The sequence below is a fragment of the Nomascus leucogenys genome, chromosome 19 (genome assembly GCF_006542625.1).
Source record: "Nomascus leucogenys isolate Asia chromosome 19, Asia_NLE_v1, whole genome shotgun sequence".
NCBI lineage: Eukaryota > Metazoa > Chordata > Mammalia > Primates > Hylobatidae > Nomascus > Nomascus leucogenys.
In genome coordinates, this window is record NC_044399.1 from 67,845,465 (window position 1) to 67,860,581 (window position 15,117).

Genomic DNA, 15,117 nt, shown 5'->3' on the forward strand with positions numbered 1-15,117 from the left:
GTGACTGTTGATGGTGACATTTCAGACAGAGGGATGGTGAGGCTAGGGTGGAGGTCGGTATCGCCGTAGACAGACTGCGTGAAGCCCTTCCAGCGGAAACCCCCATTCGTTGCGCATTCTTCGGGACGAGCGCTGCCCTAGGTGCTGAGTTGTGTATTGTTACCCTCTCCAGTGTCTTCCACAGCTGGGCTCATATTATCACCCTTCATTTCACAGATTCGAGAATAGCCTGGTGAGTCAGTAGCCTGTGATCACATGGCTGTCAAGCGGTCCACAGGCAGGATTGGCACTGAAGGCTGTTTGAGCCTGAGGGCTGTTTTCACTGTGCCTATGGGTTCCTGTCTCTGCACCCCTTTTCTGGCCATGTCAACATTTGATCCTTCCCATTTCCTCCCAAGTTATTTGGATAAGTACCAATATGGCTTTCCCACGTTTAATTGAAGGAGAAACTAGAATATTTCACTCAAGGGGAGGACACCTGGCATCTTGCCCCTCTGGTTCTAGAATCTCTTTCATCAAACACTCATGCCTGTAGTTGTATTTTTTTGTTCTTTGTTTTGAGACAGGGTCTCACTCTGTCACCCAGGCTGGAGTGCAGTGGTGCGATCACAGCTCACTGCAACAACCTCCTAGGCTCAGGCAATCCTTCCACCTCAGCCTCCTAAGTAGCTGGGACCACAGGCGTATGCCACCACACCCGGCTAATTTTAAAAATTATTTGCGGACGGAGTCTTCCTATGTTGCTCAGGCTGGGCTCAAACTTCTGGGCTCAAGCCATTCTTCCACCTTGGCCTCCCAAAGTGCTAGGATTACAAGCATGAGCCATTGCACCTGGCCCTAACCCTCATTTTTAATCCCCTGACCACCCACCCATGCCGACTTTATTCCCAATCCTATTGGACAGAATGTACATCTCCTGTGCATGGGATACTTCTTTCTCTCAACATGCACGCGTGCATGCACACACACACGCACCTTGTTATAATCCTATTTGTCTTACATGTATGTTGGCTATCTTCCAATCCTGGAGAGGCCAAAGCAGTGAGGAGGCCCAGGTAAACCTGCCCAGATGTGAGCTTGTGCTTACTGGACGTACTGGTGAGACAGCAACCTGGGACCCTGGTGGGATGCCACACCGTGTTGAGCCTGGCTGCTGTCCACCTCACTGTCTCCTGCTTTCTTAGAAGACAGTCTTCCATACGGAATCAAACGGGCTCTGCAGGTTAGCAGGTGTAGGAGATGGAGTGTCCAGGGCATAGGGGAAAGCTTTTAATTAAGTTGTGAAAATTCATTATGAAACTTACACTGCAGCTACGCAGAGGGCAGAAGGGAGGCTGTTTTTACTCAAAGTCCCTGAGCAGCTCAGATTTACTCGTTCTCTCCGATGACATGCAAGGCACTACGGGAAGCCACGGCACGTGGTTTTGCAACCTTCACAAGGCGTGAGAGCAGCCTGGGAGCTGTGTGTCTCTGCTGCTCTCTTTCATTCTGTTACTTTGTTTTCCTAAGCGGGAGTCACCAGGGACCACCACTATGGGCACAGCTGGGGGATACTGAGGACATTTGGGAGCCGATTACCTTTACTGTTTGTGAACAGCCCTTGGCTTTGCTGAGAAATTCATGGCTACTCTCTTCGTGTGGCTAGAATTCTGATTTTAATCAATTTACTTCAAAAGGCACAGCAATCTTGTGGGCTAATTTGGACTCCCTGTCCTAATTTTAAAATGTTCTTTAGCTAACAACTTTTATTTCTGTGTTTATGGGAGATAATTTAGGGGAAACAGATATGTAGAAAGGAGAGTATAATAATTGCCTATAATCCCAGCACCCAGGGATCATGGCTGTTTTTTGTTTGTTTGTTTGTTTTTTGTATTTTTGTTTGTTTGTTTTGAGATGGACTCTCGCTCTGTCGCCCAGGCTGGAGTGCAGTGGTGTGATCTCTGCTCACTGCAACCTCCGCCTCCTAGGTTCAAGCAATTCTCTTGCCTCAGCCTCCCGAGTAGCTAGGACTACAGGCGCACGCTGCCACGCCTGGCTGATTTTTTGTATTTTTAGTAGAGGTGGGGTTTCACCGTGTTGCCCAGGCTGGTCGTGAACTCCTGAGCTTAGGCAATCCGCCCACCTCGGCCTCCCAAAGTGCTGGGATTACAGATGTGAGCCATCGTGCCCGGCCATGGCTGTTTGTTTTTAGCATCTGTCTACTTGACATCTAGTTTCTTTATATGTCATATACATTTTTCTCTGATTTGTTTTTTAATGAAAAGTAACTCTATACATGTTTAAAGAATTAAACTACACATAAATGCGTACAATGGGAAGTCAGCGTCTGCTCTGTCTCCGAGTCCTAGTTCTTTTTGCCAGAGTGATCTGGACCCTTGGCGAGAGAAGCTCCATCCAGCTCTTCATGGATTCTCGGCATTATTATAGAATGTTTTGCATCTCGCTGTGGGATGACTTGCATTAATTACTTCTGCTAGGTTTGCACAGCAAGCCTGGGGCCTTGTCTGCTGCTGTGCTTCGTGGTCTGGGAATTTCAGGCTTCAGATTTCACAATGGGAGCTGGTGGAGTGACAGGGCCCCCTTGCAAGCGGAGCAGCCTGTGAGTGATTTTCTAGGGGCCCGCGGAGAAAGTCCAGCTCCATTAGCTGAATGGCATTTTCCTCTCTGCTCCCAGAGGAGCTGTCCCCTGTGCAGGGGCTCTGAACACTCAGGTGCTTCTCACCGCTCACGCTCACGCAACCCCTGAGATCACGTGTGTGCTGCCTCTGACCTCAGGGGTTTATAGGCCACAGACTTCCCAATGTCATGCTACTCTAGGGTGAATTCATCAGCCTCTGCCTTACTGGTTTAAAAACTCTTGCAAAAATGCCAAATGGGTGTGACTTCTCTTTCTTCTCCAACAGAAGCCTGGAATGGTCCCCCCTCCGCCGGGAGAAGAAAGCCAGACGGTCATCCTTCCACCTGGCTGGCAAAGCTACCTGTCGCCTCAGGGCCGGCGGTACTATGTCAACACGACCACCAATGGTGAGTCCCGCTTGGGGCAGCATCCTGCACCAACCCCCTGGCATTCTGGCTCTCTAGAGGGGCAGGTTTTTTCTCCCTTCTTCACCTCTCTGTTTGGGGGTTTTTTCTTCTTAAGTCTATGCTCAGGGGCTGCAGTAAAGTCTTACTCCTCCCACTGTGCTGGGTGGTAGGGGTGCAAGTCTGGGTCTGTAGTTCTGGGAGTATCTTGGAAGGAAGGCTGCCTTTTATGGGTTGAGTCTTCCTTGGACCCTCACGTCCACCCTGGGTGTCTATGTTAAACCCAACCTGTTCGTCTGGGGCTGTGTTTTCTGAAAGGTATCTCAAAAGGTTCTATGGTCAACAGCTGGCTTGAATAAAATGAATGGGGCGAAGCCACTGCATGATGTCTTGGAATTTTGAAGGTTTTAATAATCTTGAAGCTTCAATACAGGGATTGCAAATGCGAGGTTTCCCTAATTTCACTACAACGTCATCTTTTTCCTTAAGTATCTCACTGGCTGGCATTTCTCAGGATGTTCTTTGGGAAATGCCGGGGGTACTTATGGGTTATTTATCCCGTCAAATAGTACAGGTTCCATGTTCATTTCTGAGTTGAATAGGACCACACCTCAATGCCCCCAATAATTAGGGACCCCCCGGGCCTTCAAATGACCCCAGGATCCCCAGAAGTTTTCTGTAGATGGTTTATAAAAGGGGGTACACCACGTGGCAGGTTCTGTAACAAGGTGAGCAGAGGGCACTGTTGCAGGCTGTGGTCTTGGGCAGGGCAGGACAGGGCAAACCAGCTAAACAGAGCTGTGTCTTGACCTCCGTGACTCCCCAAAGAAATTACCATGAGAGAACTGACAGGATTTAAACCAAGGAAAGTTAGATTTAGTGGGAATCATAGACGTGCGTTCCAAGGCAGAAGACGAAAATCGTACCCAAATCCACCTGCTGGCTCAGCCTTGGCCTCTCACTCCTCTGTGCCTGCCTGACTACATGACCACCCCTTCCCACCTGGGGGTGTTGTTACTACAGTTGATGATTATAAGCCTGCACCAGGAGGGGGTCCTAGTGACAGGGGAGCCAGCTACTGTTTAGCAGAGACACAAAGAAGGCAGCTGGTTTATTCGTATCCCCTGGCAACCTGACCTTCCGCAGGCTCAAGAAGGGTGGTCTAGTGGAAGAGATAATGAAGTTTCTAGGAAAAGGGAAGTAGGACTATTTCTGACCGTTCTAATCTTACACTTCCTCAAAACAAACACATGAACAGCTTTGCACTGTTACCAGAGACTTGAAATTTTCGAGAAGAGTGTCTATGTATGCAGCACCCATCTGCCAAACACAGAATTTGGACCGTAGGATCATGAGGTCATCACTTATTTGGGATATCATTGGATCCAAATTATTGGAAGGTCAGGTTGCCAGGGGATATGAATAATTTGGATCCATTATTGTCCCAAATAAGCTACTCTATTGCAAAGGGGCATGGGGGGAAATGGCTTTCTGAATTTCAGCATCTTTATCTTTTTTTAAGTTAGAGAATAGTTTATTCTCAGGGTAAAAAATTCAATAAGTACAAAAGGATTTCAAATAAAAAATAATCCCCGGTCTCACCTTTTAAACATATGTACACTTATTCTTTTTAAAATAAATTGGAAAATATTGTCTATTTTGTACTTTAAGTTACTTTGACAGTGTATGTGGACGTCTTTCTATACTCTGTACATTTCAGTCTAACTCATTCTTTTAAACAGCTGTGTAGTAATCCATTGCATGGGTATGCTGTTAATTTCACCAGCACTCTATTAATTTAAGTCACATTTTATATCAATAGACAGTGCCTGGCAGCTTTTTTCTGGAACTCAGACCTTAGCAGATGCCACTGGTGACAGGTTTCTTATGCGTCCTGGGATATAGTGATCCCACGGAGGCTTCAGGCCAGGGGTCAGTGAACTTTTTCTGTAAAGGGCCAAGTAGTCAGTATGTAGGCTTTGAGGGTCGTGCGCTCTCCGTCCCAGCCACTCAGCTCTACTGTCGCAGCATGAAAGCAGCCCCGGATGATAGGTAAACAAATGAGTGTAGCTGTGTTCCAATAAAACTTTATCTATGGATCTGAAAATAGGAATTTCAGATAACTTGTGTGTGTTATAAAATATCATTGTTCTGGCCGGGTATGGTGGCTCATGCCTGTAATCCCAGCACTTTGGGAGGCCGAGGCAGGTGGATCACTTGAGGTCAGGAGTTCCAGACAAGCCTGGCCAACATGGTGAAACCCTGTCTCTACTAAAAATATCAAAATTATCCAGGTGTGGTGGTGGGTACCTGTAGTCCCAACTACCTGGGAGGCTGAGGCAGGAGAATCGCTTGAACCCGTGAGGTGGAGGTTGCAGTGAGCGGAGATCACACCATTGCACTCCAGCCTGGTGACAGAGCAAGACTCTGTCTCAAGAAAAAGATACAAAATAAAACGTGAAAGACGATTTTCGTTGGCAGGTTCACTGGGCCATATGATAGTCGGTTTGACCAGGTGGTCCCCTGGGCCACAGCTGCTGGTCCCTGCTTCAGGCTGTCTGTTGGCTCCACGAGGACTTGTCCTATTTGCCCTTCCTTTATTTATTTATTTATTTATTTATTTATTTATTTATTTGACAGGGTCTCACTCTGTTGCCCAGGCTGGAGTACAGTGGCACAATCATGGCTCACTGCAGCCTCAACCTCCTGGGCTCAAGCACTCCTTCCATCTCAGCCCCCTGAGTAGCTGGGATTGCAGGCATGTGTCATCACGCCCGGCTGATTTCTTTATTTTTTTTATATTTTTTATTTATTTGAGACAGGGTCTCACTCTGTTGCCCAGGCTAGAGTGCAGTGGCACGATCATGGCTCACTGCAGCCTTAACTTCCTGGGCTTAAGTGACCCTCCCACCTCAGCCTCCTGAGTAGCTGGGATTACAGGCATGTACCACCTGGCTTTTTGTATTATTATTATTATTTTTTGTAGAGATGTTTTGCCATGTTGCCCAGGGTGGTCTTGAATTCTTGGCCTCAAGTAATCTACTGGCCTTGGCCTTCCACAGTTTTGGGATTACAGGCATGAGCCACTATGCCTAAAACCAGTTTTTGTTTGTTTGTTTGTTTTTGGTAGAGACAGGGTTTCAGTATGTTGCCTAGGCTGATCCCGAACTTCTGGCTTCTGCTTCTGCTTCCCAAAGTGCTGAGATTATAGGCATGAGCCACCGTGCTTGGCTCTCTCCTCTTTTATGCTAAAAATAATTCCAACACCTACCTTGGTCTTACATTCTAGATTTATGCCAGTTTTATTCATTACTTGTTTAGCTCTTTTTTTTTTTTTTTGAGATGGAGTCTCGCTCTTTCACCTGGGCTGGACTGCAGTGGCGCTATCTCGGCTCACTGCAAGCTCCACCTCCCAGGTTCACGCTATTCTCCTGCCTCAGCCTCCCAAGTATTGGGACTACAGGTGCCCGCCACCACGCCCGGCTAATTTTTATATTTTTAATAGAGACGGGGTTTCACCGTGTTAGCCAGGATGGTCTCGATCTCCTGGCCTTGTGATCCGCCCGCCTCGGCCTCCCAAAGTGCTGGGATTACATGAGGTACCAGGCCCGGCCTTAACTCATTGTTTTATCTGTTTGATTGAATCATTCATTCAACACATAGTTGAGCCTCAAATATGTACCAGGCAGAGTGAGTCTTGGATACTGGGGATTTAATAAGAACAAAGTCTCTGCCCTCAAAGTGTTTATCTTCTTATAGTGGGAACAGATTTTAAGTGAAAACCTATTTGATTCAATCAGGAAAGGGTTGTGAAGCAGGAGTCCAGGGTGTTTTAAGAGCATGTCACAGAGAGACCCTGGGGAATCAGGGGAAGCTTCCTGGAGGAGGAAGCTGCAGGATGGGAAGGATAAGGAAGGGGTAGGGGATGGGAAGTGTCTTATTGATGGCAAAGAGTCAGCTGTGTTTGTAGGGATCATGCAGCCCTTGAACATTATATTAATAGTTTCGCTCTATAGTGTAAGGGAGAAGGAAAGCAGCTATCTTTCTGATTCTCCTCTGGAATCGTTTCTTAGACTTGTTTTGTTTGGCTGTAGGGATGTTTTAAATACTTTTTAATCTGTCTGCCTTTCTGCAGGAAGGCATCTATGAGAATAGCCACTCATGTTTATCTTACCTCCTGACTCCTGGAGGCACCTGAGCTTGTGCCTCCTCACTGCTGGGACAGCTGCATCTGCCTTTCTGCCTGGCCCCTTGCTTAAGCATCTTTGTTCTGTCCCTCTCCAGGTGGCATTTCATCCACATGCTAGCCCGGTGCCCAGAAAGTGCGGTCCCGGTTCTAAGCAGGCCATTCTTCTCTTCCTCTTTGTCTGTCTACCTTTCTTCCACACACTTCTAGTCTTTCTCCCTTAATCCCTAATCTCTTCTTTCCCAGAGGGTGCCTGGGGATAATAGGTGTTCTGTCCCCATTTTTACACCTATAACCAGTTGAAAGTCTAATTTACATTTGTATTACCTTGCCTTGGCTAATCTGCTTGTTTTCTTTTTTTTGTTTCTTTTCTTTTTTTGAGAGTCTCGCTCTGTCGCCAGGCTGGAGTGCAGTGGCGCGATCTTGGCTCACCAAAACCTCCGACTCCCGGGTTTACATGATTCTCCTGCCTCAGCCTCCCGAGTAGCTGGGATCACAGGCGCGTGCCATCATGCCCAGCTAATTTTCGTCTTTTTAGTAGAGATAGAGTTTCACCATGATGGCCAGGATGGTGTTGATTCCTGACCTCATGATCCGCCCCTCCTTGGCCTCCCAAAGTGCTGGGATTACAGGCGTGAGCCACCGTGCCTCGCTGGCTAATCTGCTTATTTTCACATCCATTTAGGATTTTATGAATGAGGTTGTCACAGTGCTAGCCACTGAGCCAGGCTCTGGGGATCCAAAATCAAACTAGATGCTGTCTGTGATCTCAGAGCCTGCAGTTCTAATAGGGCCAGAGACAAATATAAACCTGTAAGTGTTACAAGTATTCATGCGGAAATCTGGGGGCTTGAGGAAGGGAGTAGTCAACTTTATCTGGGCATCAACCAAGTCTTTGCAGGGGGAGGGGGCAGCCTTGACTCAGGCATTCCAAGCCAAGGTTACATACAGCATGAGTAAAGACCGGGCAGGAGAGAAAAACAGCGGATGTGTTTGGCATTGGTTAAAGAACAAAGAGGTGAGAGAGAGAGTCAGGGGCCTTGGGGCATTTTGAGGAGTCAAGTCTTTATCCTGTAGGCAGCAGGAATCCATGGGAAATTTCCAGGCGGTGGCGTGACATGATCAGAATATTGTGGCAAGGCTGCTTGTGCAGCAGAGCGAAGGCTTTAAGGCCGGTGAGCATGGAGGCCGACAGACTAAATGAGAGGAGAAATAATGAGGTCAAACTCCAATTCTACAGCAGTGGCTGGAGAGGAGGAGGTAGAATCTGTCAGACAGGATGTGGCTATGGCAGGTCAGGGATTGGAAGTGCCTGGATTCCTCCGGGTTTTCTGCGTTGTGTGATGGGACCGTACAGTGAGTATAGGGAGTATAGGGTATTCAAGGGAGGAACAGGTTAGGAAGAAAGAAAAATGAGTCCATGCTGAGCGTGTGGTTCCCTGGGGTGCGTTCAGGGAGAGACGGCTGGCATTTGGATGGCTACAGTGTGACTTAGAGGACTTCTGAGCTAGAGATGGGAACTTGGTGAGCCATGTGGGTACATGGCCTGGCATGCAGAGAGCGGAATGGATTTTGCCTCTCCTTGCCCCGTTGGCCCGGCCACTGTTGCGCAGTGACCAACCTGCCCAGCCACAGAGGGTGGCCCAGGATTTGTGTTTCATCAGCAGAGAGGTGAAGTGATGAGGATATAGAAGATCACCCGGGGCCTTGCAGCACAGGTTTAAGGCAGCAGCCAAGGAGACTTTGAAGGAATTGTCAGAGATATGAGGAATCCAGGAGAAGGTAATGTCATCAAAGGCAAGGGAGAGAAGATTGTGAGGGAAGGGAAGTCAGGGACATACTGAAATGTAGATCAGGTTTATGATAAGAGTGTTGTTTTAAATCACTGGGGAAAGCACGGATTATTTAGTAAATGGCGTTGGGCCAGATGGCTAACAGGAAGTTTCAGTGGTTAATGCAGTAATGCCATTGCTTTCATATAAACTTGCCAACGCCATCAGAGCATGCTCCGTGGACTTTGGGAAGTCCCCATCTTTCTTGTGGCTCTCTGGAAATTTCATCATGCAGAGTGGCCTTCAGTTCAGCCCCAGGAACTCCCGGGGTTTTGGTATCAGGAAACTGCTTGTCTTGTGCTGTCCAGGGAAGCTCTCCGTTCCCACCAAAAGTTGACTGTATTGCTAACAGTTTGGGATAGTGAGCTATTATCAATAGCCTACCCCATCCAGGGACCTCAGCTAGTGTTAAGGAGACTGTCTTAGTCTGTGCCGGCTGCACTAACAAAATACCATAAACCGGATGACTTATAAACAATGGAAATTTATTTATCACGGTTCAGGAGGATGGGAAGTCCAGGATCAAGGTGCTGGCAGATTTGGTGTCAGGTGTGGGCCTGCTTTCTGGTTCATAAGGACAGCTGCATTCTCACGTGGTAGAAAGGACAAACAAGACCCTCTGGGTTTCTCTTTTTTTTTTTTTAATTTTTTTTTTTTTGAAACAGAGTCAGGCTCTGTCACCCAGGCTGGAGTGCAATGGCACAATCTCGGCTCTCTACAACCTCCGTCTCCTGGATTCAAGCGATTCTCCTGCCTCAGCCTCCCGAGTAGCTGGAACTATAGGTGCCCGCCACCATGCCTGGCTAATTTTTTGTATTTTTTAGTAGAGATGGGGTTTCACTGTGTTAGCCAGGATGGTCCGATCTTCTGACCTCGTGATTCACCCTCCTCGGCCTCCCAAAGTGCTGGGATTACAGGCGTGAGCCACCGCACCCGGCCTGGGTTTCTCTTTTAATGGCACTAACTCCATGATGGTGGAGCCTGCATGACTTAGTCACCTCCTAAAAGCGCCGCCTCTTCATACTGTCACATGGGGAATTAGGTTTCAACATGTGAATTTGGAGGGGACACAAACATTCAGACCATGACGGGGATCTCTTACTTATACAACAAATAATTATGTTTCAAGAGATATAGCACAACATTTTTTGCTCCATTTATAATTGAAAGGTCGGCTGGGTGTGGTGGCTCTCACCTGTAATCCAGCACTTTGGGAGGCTGAGGTGGGCAGATCACTTGAGCCCCGGAGCTGGAGACCAGCCTGGGGACCGTGGTGAAACCCCGTCTCTATTAAAAATACAAAAATTAGCTGGGCGTGGTGGCGCACACCTGTAGTCCCAGCTACTTGGGAGGCTGAGTTGGAAGGATCACTTGAGCCCAGGAGGCGGAGGCTGCAATGAACTGAAATTGCACCATCGCTCTCCAGCCTGGGTGACAGAGCAAGACACTGTCTCAAATAAATAAATAAAATAAAAATATAATCGGAAGGCCAGGCATGCATGCTTCCTCACTTAATATAGTCATAGGTATTCAGGCCCTCTTTTTGGAGAGATGCTGACCTTTTAGATATTGTTTAGGATACATTTTACCATTTGGACATTAGGGGTATTTGAAGCCAGTATAGATGGCCAAGATTAGTTTAGTTTAATATATTAGTCAAGATTTTAATCTTTGTGTACTCTAAATCCAGTAGTTTTATCTATATCATTCGTTTTTTTTAAAAAAGTACCATTTGAGATGATATCTTAACCCTTTCTCCCCCACTATAAAGCAGAGCCTGATGCAAGGATTGAGTGTTAACACCTTATTTAGGAGGTATCAGTATGGAGTGGTGAGGGTAGGTATGCAAGGGAAGGAAAGCCAAAGAACAATGCCAAGTGATGCTGGCTGGTGTTTGACAGTGAAATGCAGAGTCCCAGCCGGTCACTTAGTGGATATGTTCACTTCTGGAATGGCTGCAAGGAGGAGCCATGCCCTGGAGTAGTCCGCAGGAAAGCAGAGATGTTTTATCTGCTCACCTCCCTCTTGTCTCCTATTTCACACTGGCCAAGCCCCTCCCCTTGCACAGCTATTTCCCTACACATTTGAGTTGTACCATCTGACTCCTACCAACCTCTCAGAAAGCCACATTCCACTATCCAGAGTGATGCTTTATCCAAGCCCAAGGCAGTGGTCAGCAGAGCATGAATGAGGTACCAAGCAAAACAGAAGGTGGCTGGTTGATGGAACTATGAAGAGTCCAATGTCTGTGTCCCTAGGCAGAGACTCTCCTAGAACTGAGTGCTGTGGTGAGCGTCTGTCTCCTCTCTCAGACCTTGATAACTTGATCTTTCATAAAAGTGGGTTGCAGAGGCCGGTGATTTTGCTTCGTAATCATCCTAGGTGGAAGCTTCTAAATCCTCTAACACAGGGGTTGGCAAACTGTGGCCCATGGGCCAAATTCAACTCACAGCTGTTTCTGTAAATGAAGCTTTCTTTATTGGAACAGCCATGCCCTTTTGTTTACATATTGTCTATGGCTGGTTTTGCACAGAGATTGTAGAGCTGAGTACAAGCTGTCTCCAACCTAAAATGGTTGGCCTTAACGATCTGACTTGGTGTAAAAGTGATACTCATTCACTAGAAACTGTACTTTAGTTCAGTATTCAGTAAATTACAAGAGATATATAACACTTTACTACAAAATAAGCTTTATGATAGATGATTTTGCCCAACTGTAGGCTAACGGAAGTGTTCTGAGCACGTCTAAGGTAGGTGAGGCGAAGCTATAGCATTCAGTAGTTTAGGTGTAATACATGCATTTTTGACATACAATATTTGCAAGTTACAATGGGTTTCTCAGTATATAGCCCTGTCATACGTTGAGGAGTATCTGTAGTTGCAGCAGAGACCACGTGGCTCACAAAGTGAAAATATTTACTCTCTGACCCTTAATAGAAAAAGTTTGACAATACCTGGTTTAAGAAATAGAACCAGGCTGGGCGCGTTGGCTCATGCCTGTAAACCCAGCACTTTGGGAGGCTGAGGCGGGCGGATCACCAGGTCAGGAGATCGAGACCATCCTGGCTAACACGGTGAAACCCCATCTCTACTAAAAAAAATACAAAAATTTAGCCGGGCGTGGCGGCGGGCGCCTGTAGTCCCAGCTACTCAGGAGGCTGAGGCAGGAGAATGGCGTGAACCCAGGAGGCGGAGCTTGCAGTGAGCCAAGATTGCGCCACTGCACTCCAGCCTGGGCAACAGAGGGAGACTCCAAAAAAAAAAAAAAAAAAAAGAAAAAGAACCTGTTTGTTTTACACATACGGAAATGAAGTCCCTACGTGGTAAAGGGACTTGATCCAAGTTATCTGGTCATTTATAAGCCAAGCTGTGACCAGATTGCCCAGTCTTCTAATCTTTTCTTTTTTGCCTCAGTATTTGGAGGAATGGGCATGGGTGGCAGTGACTTAAGTTGGAATGAGAATTAACTGAGTTTGTGGATTAGTAGATAAAGAAAAATAATCTGAAATAACAATTTTTTAAGGGAAACCTATGCATCTTATTAAAGCATGAACCCAAATCCAGGAGAGTTGAAAATTGTTTTTAAGCTTTATTTTTTTATTTATTTTTATTTTTTGAGTTGACCTCCCGGGCTCAAGTAATCCTCCCACCTTAGCCTTCCAAGTAGCTGGGACCACGGGCACATGTCACCACACCAGGCTACTGAAAAAAAAAAAAAAAAAAAAAAAAAAAAAAAAAAAAAATTTTTTTTTTGAGAAGGGGTCTTGCTATATTGCCCAGGCTGGTCTTGAACTCTGGGCTCAAGCAATCTTATCTTGGCCTCCCAAAATGTTGGGATTACAGGCATGAGTACCACACTCAGCCTTTTAAGCTCTTTTGATGAAGAATCTATATCCATAAATGTGTTATTATGTTTGTGAGCGAAGCTTGGAGGGCTAAACCAGGATGTGAGCTTTTGGATTCCTTTGCCAAATAGTAATTTTCTTGATTTCTTGCTTCAATTTTTCTTTAAATGAGTGGATTCCCATTTAACTTTATTATGCCAGGAACTAAAGTGAGTTTCTGGATAAGTTTTCCAGCAGAACACTTTTAACTTTTCTTTGTTACAAATAATTGGATCCTTTTCTAACTCCCCAAATAGAATGAACGGCCCTGATAATTCCGTGTTAATAAAAGTTACTCTGAGAAGGTTCTATTCCCAAAAACATCCATCTATTTTCTTCTGTCCATCTGTGTTGAGCAAATGTGAGACTAAAAAGATGTGCATGTGGCACATTTGGTTGATTAAATTAGGGTTGTGTGCATGTGCGCGTGTGTGTATGTGTGTGTGAGTGTGAGAGAGAGAGAGAGCGCCAGCATAATTTATATAAAGCCTAATTTTGGCTTTATTATTTTTCTTTAGTGGATTCTTAGTGGAAGGCTGTTAGAGCTTAAAGCTTCCTATTAATCTGCTTCTGTGTGGGTTTTGTTTTCTCTTCCAGGATATCCGTTCTAATGTGTAATGTTTAGGTAACACTTATGTGCATAACACACCCCTCATTTTTCACCAGTGTTTAAGGCCAATAATCTCCCATTTGTGGCAAATGCCAAGTGGCTTAAAGTCAGTCACACCGCTAGTATGAAGTTGAAGACCCACACAAGTAAAAAGACGAAAGAGACAGATTTTGTTGTTTGCTCTATTCTAGGAAGTTGAGTTACTTTGCAAGACTGTTTATTGGTAAACAGTGTGAGAGCGTTTCTCACTGTCTGTTAGGTGGAGCCAGTGATTAGCAGCATGTGGTTCAGATATGGAAGTGGAACAAAAATAAATGTGTAGAATAGGATCCAGAAATCTTCTAGAATATTCAGTGACCCAGAATATTCCACTCCTAGCTGTATACCCAAGAAAATTGGAAACACATGTCCACACAAAAACCTGTGCATGCATATTCAGTTCAGAGGAGCGTTATTTATTATGGCCAGCAGCAACCAAAATGCCCATCAACTGATGGATGGATAAACAAAATGTGGTTTTATCCATACAATGGAATATTATTCAGCCATAAAAAGGAATGAAGGTACTGGCTGATAAATGCCACAACGCGGATGAACCTTGAAAACATCACAGCAAGTCAAAGAAGCTAGACACAAAAAGCCGTGTGCCTTATGATTCTGTTTATATGAAATGCCTAGAATAGAGAAATCCACAGAAAACTACCCTGGTGGTTGCTTGGGGCTGGAGTTCATGGAGAGTGACTGCTGATAGGTACAGGGTTTCTTTTTGAGACAATAAAAATGTTTTAAAATTAGGTAGTGGTGCAGGTTATACAACTCTGTGACTATACCAAAAACCATTATATTATATGCTTTTCGAGGGTGAATATAATGATATGTGAATTATATTGCAATAAAAGTGTCATTAAAAACAGGCATGTGTGGGCATGGTGGACGTTTATGACTTTCTTGGCATCCTTTAGAAACCGTTCTCTTTTTTTTTTTTTTTTTTGAGACAGAGTCTCACTGTGTCGCCCAGGCTGGAGTGCAGTGGCGCGATCTCAGCTCACTGCAACCTCTGCCTCCCGGGTTTTAAGGGATTTCTCCTGCCTCAGCCTCCCGAGTAGCTGGGATTACAGGTGCCCACCACCACGCCCGGCTAATTTTGTATTTTTAGTAAAGATGGGATTTCACCAGGTTGGCCAGGCTAGTCTCAAACTCCTGATCTCAGGTGATCCACCAGCCTCACCCTCTCAAAGTGCTGGGAATACAGGCATGAGCCACCGTGCCCGGCCTAGAAACCATTCTTTAGACGTCTTGGTTAGGGAGTCTTTCTGCCTGATTGCCAAACTTTGGTGGGTGTCAGAAATACCTCGGAAATTGAGTTTGTTTAAAAAACAAAACAGTACGCAGATTCTATCACTGACTTTCAGAATCTATTTGGAAAGAGAAAAAATGTCTACTTTATATTTTTCAAAGTTTTCTAACAGTCACCGCCTATTTTTACTTGCAAGGACACTTTGCAATAATAAAATGGTGGAGGCATAGTCAAATATGATAAAGTTGAAGAACAAATTTAAATCCAATTTCCTCTTATAGAAATTT

The 15,117-nt window shown here is 45.6% G+C and overlaps 1 protein-coding gene across 5 annotated transcripts in view; it reads left to right on the forward strand.

The window, feature by feature from the left end:
• The window catches only part of GAS7 (growth arrest specific 7), a 275,238-nt gene that overhangs the window by 176,740 nt on the left and 83,381 nt on the right, over positions 1–15,117 (forward strand). For all 5 annotated transcript variants that reach the window (XM_003274677.2, XM_030800648.1, XM_003274676.2 and 2 more), the window contains exon 2: positions 2,904–3,024. In XM_003274677.2, coding sequence (XP_003274725.1) covers positions 2,904–3,024 — 121 coding nt within the window. The remainder of the gene's footprint in view (positions 1–2,903; positions 3,025–15,117) is intronic.